Consider the following 13,788-nt stretch of genomic DNA (forward strand, 5'->3'; position numbering starts at 1 on the left):
TCTAGAGCCTGATATACTAAATCCACCTGATTCTCCTGGTGAAGTTGAGAACCTCTACCATGATTGTCATATATCCTCAATTCAACTAGATCAATCAATTATACATAACCATCTCAAAAGACTTGATACCTGTAAGTCCGCCGGTCCTGATAAAATCCCTCCTATTTACTTGGTAAAGTGTGCTGAACAACTTTCGTTTCCCATATACCTCCTCTTTGAAAAGTCACTTAAAGAGGGCAAGGTTCCAGATATTTGGAAAGCAGCTTTTGTGTCACCTATCCATAAAAAGGGGCCAAAAAATGATGTAAAAAACTATCGACCTATTTCCAAGCTTTGCATAATAGCAAAAGTTTTTGAAAAAATTGTACAACGTGACCTTAATGTGGCGCTTAAGACGGTTTTTAAATCTACTCAGCACGGGTTTCTAAGGGGTAGGTCTACGGTTACAAATCTCTTGCTGTATAATGAGTTACTTACGGAAACAATGGACCAAGGTTACCAGGCTGACGTCGTATACACAGATTATAGCAAGGCGTTTGATCGTATTGACCACTCGCTCTTGCTGATCAAGCTCTTCAAGGCGGGAATTCGTGGCAATCTCTTCAGATGGTTTTCGTCTTATGTCAGTAACCGCACCCAGGCTGTCGTGGCCAGTAACTTTCAGTCTGACTGGGTTAAAATACCAAGTGGTGTGCCACAAGGCTCTATATTAGGGCCTTTGCTATTTTTATTGTTTATTTCCGACATTGATTCGTGCTTTAGTAACTCTAGTATTTACATATTTGCAGACGATATGAAAATTGTTAAACCTATTATTAATGAAAATGATATTATATTATTACAAAATGACTTAAATAACCTAGATAAATACTGTAACGACAATAAATTAGATTTAAATCCATCAAAATGTTCTACCATCACCTTCACTAGAAAAAGACAACCTACTTTAACTAATTACTTCTTAAAAGGTCATGCCATCGGAAGAGACAGTAAAATCAAAGACCTTGGTGTATTCCATGACTCGAAGCTGTTGTTTGATGCCCACATTGATGCGATTACGGCTAAAGCAAGCAAGGCTCTTGGATTTATAATGCGGCTTTCAACTAACTTCAAACAGGCAAAAACCTTTAAAATCTTGTACTGCACCTATGTCAGAAGTAACTTAGAGTATGCATCACAGGTGTGGAACCCTAGATATACGGTATACATTGATCGCATCGAACGTATACAAAAAAGGTTCATGAGGTATTTAAGTTATCGTGTTAGGTATCCCTTACAAAACTATAAGGAAGGTTGCCGCCAGTTTCACATTCTACCATTAATAAACCGGCGTGAAATTTGTGATTTATTATTCCTCCTAAGAATTGCCACCAGCCAAATTGATTGTCCTCAATTATTGGAAAAATTAAAATTTTATGTTCCGAATCGTTCCCGTCGCTTCAATCCGACTTTCAGTAACACCACGGTGTCTACCAATTACCGACAGAATTCGTATCTATGGCGTGCTTGCAACAACTTTAACCACGTATCGAATAATTTGGACATTGATATATTTAATACAAGCATTAATAAGGCGAGAAATATTCTAAGTTGTACCTTTTTTGATGTCTAAGAGTTTAGGTATAATATAATTTCACAGTGTAATTGTTATTAAACATCTTTGTATATATACAGTTTAGTACGTTTGATTAGGCGTAGATAATATGTTAATGTACCTACTTTAGTTTGCTACTTTGTATTAGCGTAAATATTATTAAGTTATTTCTATCAGTGGAAACTTGTAAAAGGCCTTTTACTGCTCATTCTATTGTTATACCTTTAAATTGTGCTGTAAGTTTTCCTAAAATAAAATAAATAAATAAATAAATAAATAAATTAATAAAAAAGTTACTTACCTCTGCCCAGTATTCCTGACGTCACGCGGCAACGAGTTAAACTTGGAGCCAATATCACGTCCCAGAGTGCTACTCCTGTACCCGCTCAGACCAGAATAGTACGGGGTTCGAGTCGGGGCAGTCGCTTCTGTATCCGACGAATAGTCCAGGCTTCTATTCCGTCGCGCTGTACCAAACTTGCTGCTATAAGAGGGTAGACCAAGCCCGGCTGTGCCGTATTGACCCAGAGTCGAACTTAGGCCAGCTCCAGTCAAACCACTTCCAACTAATCCTGAGCTTGTTAATCCGGATCCAACGAGGCTTGAGCCGGTTAGGCCACTTAGTCCGGTGGTGGATAGGCCGGAGGGTAGTCCAGACCCGGTCAGGCCGCTGCCGGTAAGTCCGGATGTGATCCCTTGGCCTCCCATGCCGACGGTGCCATAGCGCTGGTTATGCGCGTATCTTGATAGACTTGCTGCTGTGAAGAAGGTAAGGAGTTAGCGTTGGAGTTTTGCTAATTCCGTATATACCTATATTGATTTCGTATCAGAAATGGACTAAGCTAAAGTGGGAATGAAAGAACTGATAACTGTTGTAATTGACGAGTTCTTGAGTGGAGTCAAACAGACAAAGCTAGCAGAAGACGCTTACTAGACCAACAGCCTGAGGCGTAAGACGCTAGTGTTTCGATGTGAAAAGCCTCAGAGAACAAAGCTTCTCGTCATTGCGAACGTCACATCGCAATAAAACTTCCCTCCCCTTGAAGGGTTCCTTAGGATTCATCGTTTGCATCGCGTTAGGCTATTAGATAGGACTGTATCCAGCAGTAACCGTCTATTCACCACGTCATTACGAACCATCTGGGGCACGAGTCTCCTTCCAATGAAGGAAGGGTTTTACATGCAACCGTCAATTACATGATGTTAATAAGCTAGAAGCTCTCACCATTAGTAGCAGCAGAAGCCTTCAGGCTGGACCGCAGCAGCGAGTGCCGGCCGAAGTCGGAGTGCGTCTCCGCGCGAGGCAGCTGCTGCTCGGACCCGGAGCGCGGGACGCGGCCGCTGAATCTGCTGCTGGGGAAAGGGTATTATTATATATTATATGATTGAAGGTTTAGTGTGTGAAGACAGAAGTTTATTATACAGGAAATTGGTAGTGTGTGAGGCGAAATGGGGTTTCATTATTTTAGACCAGTTCTATTGCAGGGCTTTTGGAAAATGGAATCATATTTTCGGTTTCTTTATACTATGTATTTTTGCAATAACACTTTGTTTCATAGTCCAAGTAACTTAGTCAAATCGGCATATAATGCAGTTTGACCTATAAATGGTTGTAGGTATAAACAAAGCAGGTAATAGTTGTTAGTGTGTAGCATTCAAAATTGAATACCTCCGAACGCACTCTAATGATTTTTATAAGTATCTGATTTGTCTTCCTAAAAATATATACTATTGTATATCATTGATGATACATACTCATATCTCTGGCCAGGCTCATTCGGATAGAAGGAGTGGACCTTCTCAGCTAAACTCTCCAGCGTGTTGGGGTAGGAGCGCTCGTAGGGCACGAAGTGTTGGGTGGACGAGGACTTCGGCTGCTCCGTGATCACTGGCGGCGGTGGGCGGTAGCTGGGGAAGTATACAGGTTGTTAGAAAGAGGTAGCTGAGGATATATTGTAGATAGGGATAAGAAAATAAAGTTTTTTGGAATAATGGGTTACTTACTTACTTAACCCCTTTTCGAAATAGAGTGGTGCTAAGGTAGAAATAGTCTGAATTATCATAATTTTTTATCAGCATGTGATGGTACATTGTTAGACACAAGCCTCCTCTCTATAATATTGAGAATGGTGCCACAATCTCAGTTGCCAGAATTATTGTGCTAAGTTTCTGGCCAACTAAGGTCTTAGATGTATGACAACTGAATTTAAATCGATCATACAAACTAAATGCTGTTCTTAAAATATTTTATATGTGTACCTATGTATTGCGGAAATTCTGATCCCATCATTTCAGAGTGTAAGTAGTTATTGGTAATCTGACAATTTCTATCCCATTAATATCCTAGCCTCCTGCCAAGCCGCATTGGGGAGTGTGGGAGGTGAATTATACTGTCAAAACCAATATGAAGCTATGCAATCTACTTATCTATGCATATTAAAGAACCATACACAATTCATGGTGTCCCACAAGGACGCATTCTGGGTGCATTGTTGTTTCTACCGTATACACTAACAAAAATAGTTCTAATTATTATTAATTGATCTCCCTACCTCCAAGTGGAATGATCGGAAGGTGGTCGCGAGTTGTAGTACAAATCTAGCGCGTTGGAGTCAGGAGATAAGGCTCCAAGTTGCATGCGGCTGCGTTCTTCCCTGCCGTCGCCCACGGGACGGATATTGCTGCCCGGCCCGGTCGAACGCAATGTACCGTGTCTGGAAATAAATATAAGGGAAACGTATAAGTATATGCCTTTTTCTACTTATATCTATAAAATTAATCGGTAAAACCCAACTTTATGGCAATTTAACCAATCACAGCGCTGCATTCCATACTCAAGCTCTGCTGTTTTTGACGTTCTCGGGTGTGAATATTTTATTTAAATAATCATGGTAACTAGGTATCTCTTGAAAAGTTATCCAGGATTACTTGAATAACCTATAACAATAGCAAGAGTTTTTATAAGTAACCACATCAGGCGACAGTTACAACAAACTGTGCATATGCTATTTATACCTAAGTTTATTCATAACTGCAATTAAAAATGCTTCGCTTTCTGGAGTCCAAATAACGTAAGAAGACAGAAGAATTCACATGACACTCACTGCGAGTACATGCCGTCAACTCTGTCTCTTTCTCTCTCGTCATCGCGGTCGTCTCTGCAGTCTCGCTTCAACACCACCACGGGCGGTGGCTTGTGCTCTGAACGGGGAAGGGATGGCGATCCGGGGCCAGATTTTCCTGTAGATAAAATATAGAATTTGGTTTACACATGCACATAATCATAATTATCTTCTAGTTTTATAGTCTTCTTAGCAAGTCGACAAACACCTAGGTAAGGCGCTCTTGCCCTATTCTTCTATGTATTGCAGCATTGACGCAATTGCTCTCTTATTAATTTGTCAGACAACTGTTTCTTTCGTAAACCTATTGCTAGGCTTAAAAGAGCATGACCCAACTTCACAGCATCCGAAGAATCCGAACAGTCACTTAACCCGTGCTTCGCTACACCACAGTGTAAGTATATGAATGGCTTCAGATGCTAACCTTTCCTCTGCCGCGTGCACAGCAGCAGCCGGCGCGGGATGGACATGATGATGACGACGTCGTCCAGCGACATGCGCCGCACGTCCACCAGGTTCACCGCCAGGATCTCGTCTCCCACCTGGAATCGGGAGATATGAGGTTTATGTATGGATTTATTAGGTTTAGGGATATGAGGTTTATGTAGGTTCGAGGTTTTAGGGTCAGATGGAAGGTGGGTTTATAGGTTGAGAGCGGTTTGTTGGTAAAGCTTGTAGCTAAAGATAGTACAAGGGGTAAATAAGTTCTTTAAAGGAGACCAGATACAAAGTAGGTAAGTCTTTTGTGATAAGAAGATTTCGTTAGACTTATCATCCACAAAACCCTTGCGGGTGTAGAATGTACAGCCCTAGGGTATATCTCGAACGCTTCGCGATCACTATATTAATGATTTTAACAACCCAAGGGTCTCTATAAAAAACAAGATAAACAAAGCCTACCTTCAAACTGTGACGAAGGTTGGATTGCCAAGAAGACGGTTCTTCTTATAGCACAGCTACAGAGACAAATCCTAGTTTCAGACAGAGACTTAATGATGTTGTACTTACAGCGGCAGCGTCGGGACGCTTCACTATTATGCTAATTACTTTAGCAACCATGGTAGAGAATGTCCGTACACTATATTACAGAAGCAGAAGAACACAGCCCACCTTCAAACAGCCGCTATTATAGACCGCAGACTCCAGTGCGATGCGTGATATGAAGACGCCGTCGGTGCGGCCGCCGCCGTCGCCCTCGCGGATGTACAGCCCCAGGGTCTGTCCCGGACGCTTCACGATCTCCACCAGCTGGACCGCGTGCCGGGAGTCCTGGGGAGAGGGGGGGGTTAGTTGGAGGTCGGTTATTGGTTTATATGTGACAGATGTTGTTAGGAGAGGATTAGCGATTGGTGGCTCCACTGAGTATGAATGGTCGCCCGAGTAAGCGTTGTTCTATGCGTGGCTCTGCCGATTTCCTCTCGGGTCTTGGTTGCGCTTTAAGGATTGTCAAAGGTTGGCCTCCTATTATATTGGGCCTTAACACGAAAAATTGGGTCAGCAATGCACCTCTAAATAGTCTACATACGACACATGATAGTTTCGTTTCTGAAACTAAAATACACATTCAAGTCAGTAATAAATATTTTTACTTCCTAGCTTCAAGAAGTGATCCAGTCAAATCAAATCACAATCGCCAGAAACCCATCTACATAATACGACGACGCATGTTCTTACACCTACCTATGTATGTATATACCTATACATACCCACATGTACATAGGTACACGTAGTGAATGCCCTATTGAGGCAGGCGCCCAAATCGACCACGGAATCTCTAGCTATGTCCTCACATACCGTCTAGCCACAACCACTACATCTCTCTCGCTACACAAATACAGACCCTAAAATATTACACAGAGAGACGAAATTGCTCATATCCATCTACAGCATTACAGACATTAAGGTTGTAAAATGGATTTTGTGGCTCCGTATTGTGGTTGTAAATCGAGTGGCATTCATCTGGCTGTCTGGGTTGTAGTCTAAATTGCGTGCATTCCAGCTAGTAGGTCAAGCCAGCTCCGGACAAAGGAGGACATCATTCTTCTCGGCTGCGCTGGATGCTGGCAATTCGTGTCAATGGAACACCACGCTTTCATTGCATATTGGCTGGATATGGAATGCTCGGCGTGAAAGTCGATGAAAAATTGAATTACTTTTCCTAACGTTCTTTCTTAATTTATTTTTCCAATCTGCTTTATAAATATAAGTTTCGAAAAAACGCCTACTTACGTTAGGTATCTTATGTGTCAGTAAAACAGGGGAGGGTTTTTGTAGGTGAACATTCGAAAGTATATAGGCCACAGAGCTTTTCATTATGAAAAACTTTTGATTCAATGACTATGTGAAATACTTGCCAATTTACTTCCCCATACAAAAAAATCTTGTTTATACGTGACTTTGTGTATGGGAAATAGATATTTTTTCGAGATATCCCAAGGTCATTCAGTATAACAAAAGTCGTTCAAAATTAAAAGCTCTGTCTTAACAAACTTATTTCGGATTTGACATCTACGAAAGACTCACCCTATAAGCTGTCACTCAGGTCTTGTCTAGAAATACATTATCAATACAACCAATTCTTACTTTCTTTCTTTCTCAACTGACCTGTAGTGAGAAGAACTTCTTGGCGGCCTCGATGTTGTTCCGCCCCACTTGCCGGATCTCCAGGATGCGCACGATCATCTCCCCGCGGCGCTCCACCGCCTGAGGGAAAATATACGTTATATACTGTCCAACATTTAAGGTATATATATGCATACTCACAAGCAAAGAAAAAGTTCCATCTCTATCATTGAGGTTCGAAGTTACTGGAACAATTTGCTCGTGAGTCGTGAGTGTACATAGGATTATGGGTGCACTTTCTGTACGTTTCCAAACCTTAAAAGTATCACTATGAAAAAAATCTTGTTTAATTAAAAAAAAAATTAAAATTAAAATTAAAATTGTTTATTGTACAAAAAACACAAGTTAAAACAATTCGCAAGGGCCCCTGTACTAGGTGGGAACCTGTATTACTGGGTGCCCCGCTCAATCCACCAAGACAATAATTTAATAAAATACAACAAATTTAACTAAGTAGGTACACATACTACACATGATTAAATATATATACAAGTTAATATTAAAAGTACAGGACTAAAATTTAATAACAATATAATAGGTACTAAAGTTATGATTAGGTAACAAAATATACAAAACTAATGCACAACACAAACTATAGGTATAAATAGATGATGATTGAAGTAGGCAGGCAGCAAAAAGAAGGTGTTCAGTTTATAATATTTTCTGTTTCCTCATATGTTAAATTTATTAAGAACATTGATAAAATGCGTTTTATTTCCACTTTTGTTAGAGGGTAAATTTTAAGGGTTTTATTTACTTTATTGTAGATAGATGAAGATTGGTATTTAAAATGTTTTTTTACGAATTCGGTGTTTGGTTTTTGGAAGCTGCAAACAATGTAGTTTCTGCGTCTAAGCATGATGTTTGGGTTAAATAAAAGATTTTTATGTTTTTTAAGAACAGTACTTAAGATATAATTTTGTCGCGCCGTCAGGATATTGTAGGTAGTATGTAACTGATAAGTGGAGAATCTGATAGGTTTGAAATGCATGACTTTTAGTAGCGCTCTTAGGGATCTTTCTATAGGCATAAAGTGAGTTTTAGATGCACCTCCCCACACGGTTATACAGTATGTTAAAACAGATTGAGCTAACGCTTTGTAAGTGGAGTGAAGGAGGGAAACATCAGCAACGTAGCGCAGCTTCTTGAAAACCCACATCAATTTTCTAATTTTTTCAGACAAGTTAAGTATATGGGGCCGCCATGTGAGATGTTGGTCAATAATTACACCTAAATATTTTATTTTAGAGTCACTCTCAATTTTTTCACAGGCACAGTTATTTGTAGCTGGGTTAACACACGCATGTACTTTTAGCGTGAATTCGAAGTCAGGAAGACTATTTTCACGAATGGAGAACGTGATAAATTTAGTTTTTCTAACGTTAAGTGTGAGTAGGTTCTTTGTAAGCCAGTTTGAAACATGATGTACTCCGGATTCTGCCATTTGCTGAACTTGCAGCCAGGAATTGGCGTGGAAGATAAGGGCTGTGTCATCGGCATAAGTAAATATACTGCAGTTTTCCAATTTCATATTACAGAGGTCGTTTACATAAATTAAAAGTAATGTAGGCCCGATTACACTACCCTGAGGGACACCATATGATATTTTACTGATACCACTTATTGTATCGCCAATCTTAACCTGTTGCTCACGATCTGTCAAATAGTCCAGGAAAAGAGAGTGAGGTAGTCCTCTTATTCCGTAAGTATATAGTTTATCCATAAGGATGGGTACAGAGACAATGTCAAATGCCTTCGTCAAGTCAAGAAAGACACCAACACATTTGTTACCCATGTCTAAGTTTTGTGTGATGACTTCTGTCAGGGCCAAAATAGCATCCTCAGTTGATATTTCTTTTCTAAATCCAAATTGATTTTTAGATAGTAAGTGGTTTTTTGTAAGGAATTCCGTTAAACGCTTGTTAATAACCTTTTCTAATATTTTTGAAATTACACAGAGAACTGAAATTGGTCTATAATTATTGACATCGTCCCCACTCCCACCCTTATGGATTGGCGTGACTGTCGCTCTTTTGAATACTGACGGAAACTGACCTTTATCAAAACAGAGGTTACAAATGTGACAAATTACTGGGATGAGAATAGTTTTGGCCATTTTTATAAATTTCGACGAAATTGCATCCCATCCTGATGCTGTGTTATTAGAAAGCCCATTTATTATAAAATCCAACTCCTCAAAATCGACTTTCAGAAAAACAAGAGAGTCAACCGGAGATGAATTTAATAAAGTACTACTTCGCGGCATATGCGAAGCAGTAATTTTTTCAGCTAATTTTTTACCGATATTGGAAAAATGACGACCGAATGGCGTAGTGGTTAGTGACCCTGACTACTGAGCCGATGGTCCCGGGTTCGATTCCCGGCTGGGGCAGATATTTGTTTAAACACAGATATTTGTTCTCGGGTCTTGGATGTGCCCGTAAAATGGCTATAGGCCCGCCCCCTATGACATTGGGACTAACATAACACCCTGGCGAGAAGTGGGTGCAGCAATGTACCTCTGCCTACCCCGCAAGGGAGTACATTAGTACAAGGCGTGAGTGCGTGTGTGTGTGTGCGTGTATATTGGAAAAATGCTCATTTACTAAGTTAGCTGAACCCAACGGAGAAGGTGAGAGTGAGGCAAGCTTTTGAGTATCATTATTGTTGTTTTTATTTAGATTGCAGATTGACCGGATGGCGTTCCATAGTACTTTAGGGTTTTTATCTGCATCTCTCAATTTGTTCCTTTCGAAATTGTTTCTTAACTTATTAACTATTTTTTTACAGTAATTTCTGTATCTGGTATATGTTATTTTAAGTACATCATTGTCAGGTTGTTTTTTCAATTTACAGTGTAGGTTATCTCGATTACGAATACATCGCATCAAGCCAGGCGTAATCCAAGGTTGGATAATTCGTTTTCTACAAGGGATTTTAACAACGTTTTGGTTATTTTTAATGGCTGTATTTATGTTATTTATTAGTGTTTCTGAGGCATCGTTGGCGTCAGTCATCAGTAATATAGTTTGTAGGTTTGGTTCTAATTCAGTTATCGCTTTTTCATAGCAAGTAGTAATTTTAGTTTTTATAGTGTTACGTTGAGATGGATTCGAAATTAGGTTTAAAAGTACTGTAGAATGTTAAAAACTGTAGAATGTAAAATTAATGGCAGCTTTTAACGTGTTTAAAGTTGATGGCAAGGCCTATTATGTGTTTGTTGATTGTTTAAAAAATTTGTACATTTTTTGTGATTTCGCAAAAAGATTCATTTCAAACTTAGCTAGTCAAGTGGCTCTCTACTATGGAGAGTTGTAAAACAAAAGTTATTCAGATTGACCACCGAGTCACCTTTTGCTTATTATACCGCTTTGGCAACACCCTGTATAAATAGTTGTGGTTTTTTAAATAATGCGTTACCTCGAGAGCCGCGGCGGTGGTGGCGTCGTGGTCGTTCTCGACCATCTCGATCTGTCGGAAGATCTCATTGCTGACCCCTGATACCTGTGAAATAAGGGTTAATTTACAGATTTTATTGTAAACAATACAGGGATAAATAAATGCGATAGTTTCGCATTTTTATCTGACAACTGCATTTCTGTCATTTATTTCAAGATGTAGTTTCCTATAGCGCAAGTTTTTTAACACAACCAAAGTATACGAATTACTTGTTTGTAATATCTCACAACATTGCGACTGAAGTTAGTAATAGGAAGATAAAAAAAAACATAGCTGGACATATTTGAAAAGTTGTAGCAGAAACGAGAAAAAAGAGTTAACTACGTATTATAAGAAAGTTATTCTACACATAGCATGAACCAGAACTTCATAGGGATTAAACGCTAAACTTATCTCGCGGTTATAAAGAAGAAGCGTGAAAAGTAGATGACTGTAATGAATAACCACATACAAACAAGAAAAGAATGTCCTTCTTTTCTAAACGTAATGCAATGATCGTAGCTGAAATCTAGCAGGGCAATAGAACACCGATAGAAGTGTGTCAGACATACGGTGGCGGTTAATTTTCATAAGTCGGACTGAAGCGCGCAGGCAGGGAGGCCCGTGCTATTCTATTTTATATTCTATTCTATCAAAGGAAAAGAGATGAATGAGGATGATTCTAGCTTAAATCTACCAGGACAATAGGACACTGATAGAGGTATGAATCAAAATGGAATAAACAATCTAAGGAAAATATTGCAGCTTAAATCTACCAGGGCACCAGAACACTTGAAAAAGTTTCAAGGTAGCTGGTTCTAAAGTAATGGAAATAGAAAAAGTCTAGCGGAATTCTACCAGGGCAACAGAACACCGATAGAAGTGTGTCGGACATACGGTGCCGGTTACCTTCCGGAAGTCGGGCTGCAGCACGCAGGGCGCCGCGTGGTTGGCGGGGTGGCTGCACTATTCTATTTTATATTCTATTTTAAAAAGAGATGTAATGAGGATGATTCTATAGTCGTTTGCAATAGAATCCAACAACCATGTAAACAAATATGGCGGACTGACATTGACAGCGTATTTTTTATGCCCATAGTGATGTCATAGCGTTCTAATTAGATTAAATATATAAGCCATAGACTATTAAATAAAACTGATTATATATAAAAAAAAGTGTTTGTTAAAACAAATTTAAATCTTCGTCTTCGTCATCATCACTATCAGAAGTATCGCCGGTGACCGTAATTATAAATGGAACCACTATGTCATCGCTTGCCATGTCTAAAATGCCGTCGAGCTTTTTCATTTCTTCCTCTTCCTTTTTTCGTTTTGGTTAATTATATTAGGCTCTTGAAAATTATTTTTTATTGTATTCGAATAACATTAAATTAAAATAATTTATTAAATTAAAAATAAAAGATAACTTCAGATTACGAACAACACTAACTTTTCAATGACTTATAGAGTTCGATGAGTAAAAAACTAAGATGACAGCTTGTCAAATACTTCGAAATTTTTACGTTGCAAATGTTTTAACAAATTTAACTTATAAATACAAGTTAAATCGTGTTGAAGATAATGTGAAAACAATGGTGTGTTCGTTGAAATCAGACTATGTTCATAAATTGATCGAAAATGTATGTGATTTCGGAGTAATCGTGACAATTTGGTTTGTTTACATGATTGTTGGATTCTATTGCAAACTACTATAGGTCAAATCTACTAGGACAACAGGACGCTAATAGAGGTATGAATGAATGAAATGAAATAAACAATCTAAGGAAAAGATTGCAGCTCAAATCTACCAGGGCAACAGAACACCGATAGAAGTGTGTAGGACATACGGTGCCGGTTACCTTCCGGAAGTCGGGCTGCAGCACGCAGGGCGGCGCGTGGTTGGCGCGCGGCGGCACCTGGCCGGGGGGCGCGCGGCCCGGCGACGCCGTCAGGTCCGGCGCCGCGCGACCATTCTCCTGCGGACAACATTCATATGTTAATAACGACAGCAATGTCATGGTTGCCTGGTAGAAATGGCCATGTTTTGTAAACGACACCACTGTTTACAATATATGGACATTTCTCTAAGCAATAAGACTGCTATTGGACTGTTTTGATTTTAAGTATGCTTTTTTGTATTTCCTTGTTTTTTGTGTAAGAGTTTTGCACTATATTTTATTGAACTTTTAACATCTACAACATAGAGTATTTCTATCTTACATTTTCTTCAATCACTCGCAACAGGAGATAACTCTATTTTTACAAAATAAAACGTACGATAACTGTCCTTTTCAAAGTAATATTCTATTCTATTATATTCTACTCTAATCCTATCGATTGCATGACATGAGTATTGAGTAGTTTTAGTCTTTGATTTAATAAATGTATTTTCTCTTTTATATTACCAGACAGTGACGCCATTCCTCATAAACCAAAAATTCCATAATATTACATTACATACACATACAAACTCACACGCACACACATATTAAACATATATCATTCTCTCGCTTCGGAACCAATAAAATAGAAAGCCTACCACATTAATAATTTAAAATGGAATCGCCGTAGAAAGAATTGATTTTTATAAAACAAACATGCCATATCGCTTAGAGAACCTACATACCATTATCGGAACTCCTATTTCATCCAACACCATTTGAATTGTAAATCAAGTGAACCATCAAAGAATTCTCCTAAGAGACTTCGCAATCGAATTTCAAGATCTCAACGCGCTTACTTGCCTTCCCCGTCATTGGGCAATATCCGTTATATCAAATATCCAGCTCCAAATTCTAAACCCCGGAACAATAAACGATCTTGAGACGAACCTCTTCCGGAAATAGATAACATTTTAATATAACGCGATTATCCTATTTGAAGTTCAAAAAGGTGACCTACTTAAGATGACCTATCAATTTAAACGTCTAGAAATGCAAACCAAAAACTTATTTAGGATTTAGATAATTAATGCTAAAACAGCCCCGAAGAATTAAAATAGCCAGTGTAACC

At 39.0% G+C, this 13,788-nt stretch overlaps 1 protein-coding gene across 1 annotated transcript in view; it reads right to left on the reverse strand.

The window, feature by feature from the left end:
- Positions 1 to 13,435, reverse strand: part of LOC105381712 (rho GTPase-activating protein 100F) — a 30,119-nt gene extending 16,684 nt beyond the window's left edge. Inside the window, exons 1-11 of the mRNA XM_048629130.1 lie at positions 13,403 to 13,435; positions 12,636 to 12,752; positions 10,759 to 10,842; positions 7,321 to 7,419; positions 5,827 to 5,985; positions 5,141 to 5,258; positions 4,699 to 4,834; positions 4,147 to 4,308; positions 3,350 to 3,502; positions 2,820 to 2,944; positions 1,896 to 2,352 (exon numbers count right to left, since the gene is read on the reverse strand). Of these exons, the coding sequence (XP_048485087.1) occupies positions 1,896 to 2,352; positions 2,820 to 2,944; positions 3,350 to 3,502; positions 4,147 to 4,308; positions 4,699 to 4,834; positions 5,141 to 5,258; positions 5,827 to 5,985; positions 7,321 to 7,419; positions 10,759 to 10,842; positions 12,636 to 12,752; positions 13,403 to 13,435 (1,643 nt within the window). The remainder of the gene's footprint in view (positions 1 to 1,895; positions 2,353 to 2,819; positions 2,945 to 3,349; positions 3,503 to 4,146; positions 4,309 to 4,698; positions 4,835 to 5,140; positions 5,259 to 5,826; positions 5,986 to 7,320; positions 7,420 to 10,758; positions 10,843 to 12,635; positions 12,753 to 13,402) is intronic.
- Between the last annotated feature and the right edge of the window lie 353 nt (positions 13,436 to 13,788).

The sequence above is a fragment of the Plutella xylostella genome, chromosome 22, assembly GCF_932276165.1.
Source record: "Plutella xylostella chromosome 22, ilPluXylo3.1, whole genome shotgun sequence".
Taxonomy (NCBI): Eukaryota; Metazoa; Arthropoda; class Insecta; order Lepidoptera; family Plutellidae; genus Plutella; species Plutella xylostella.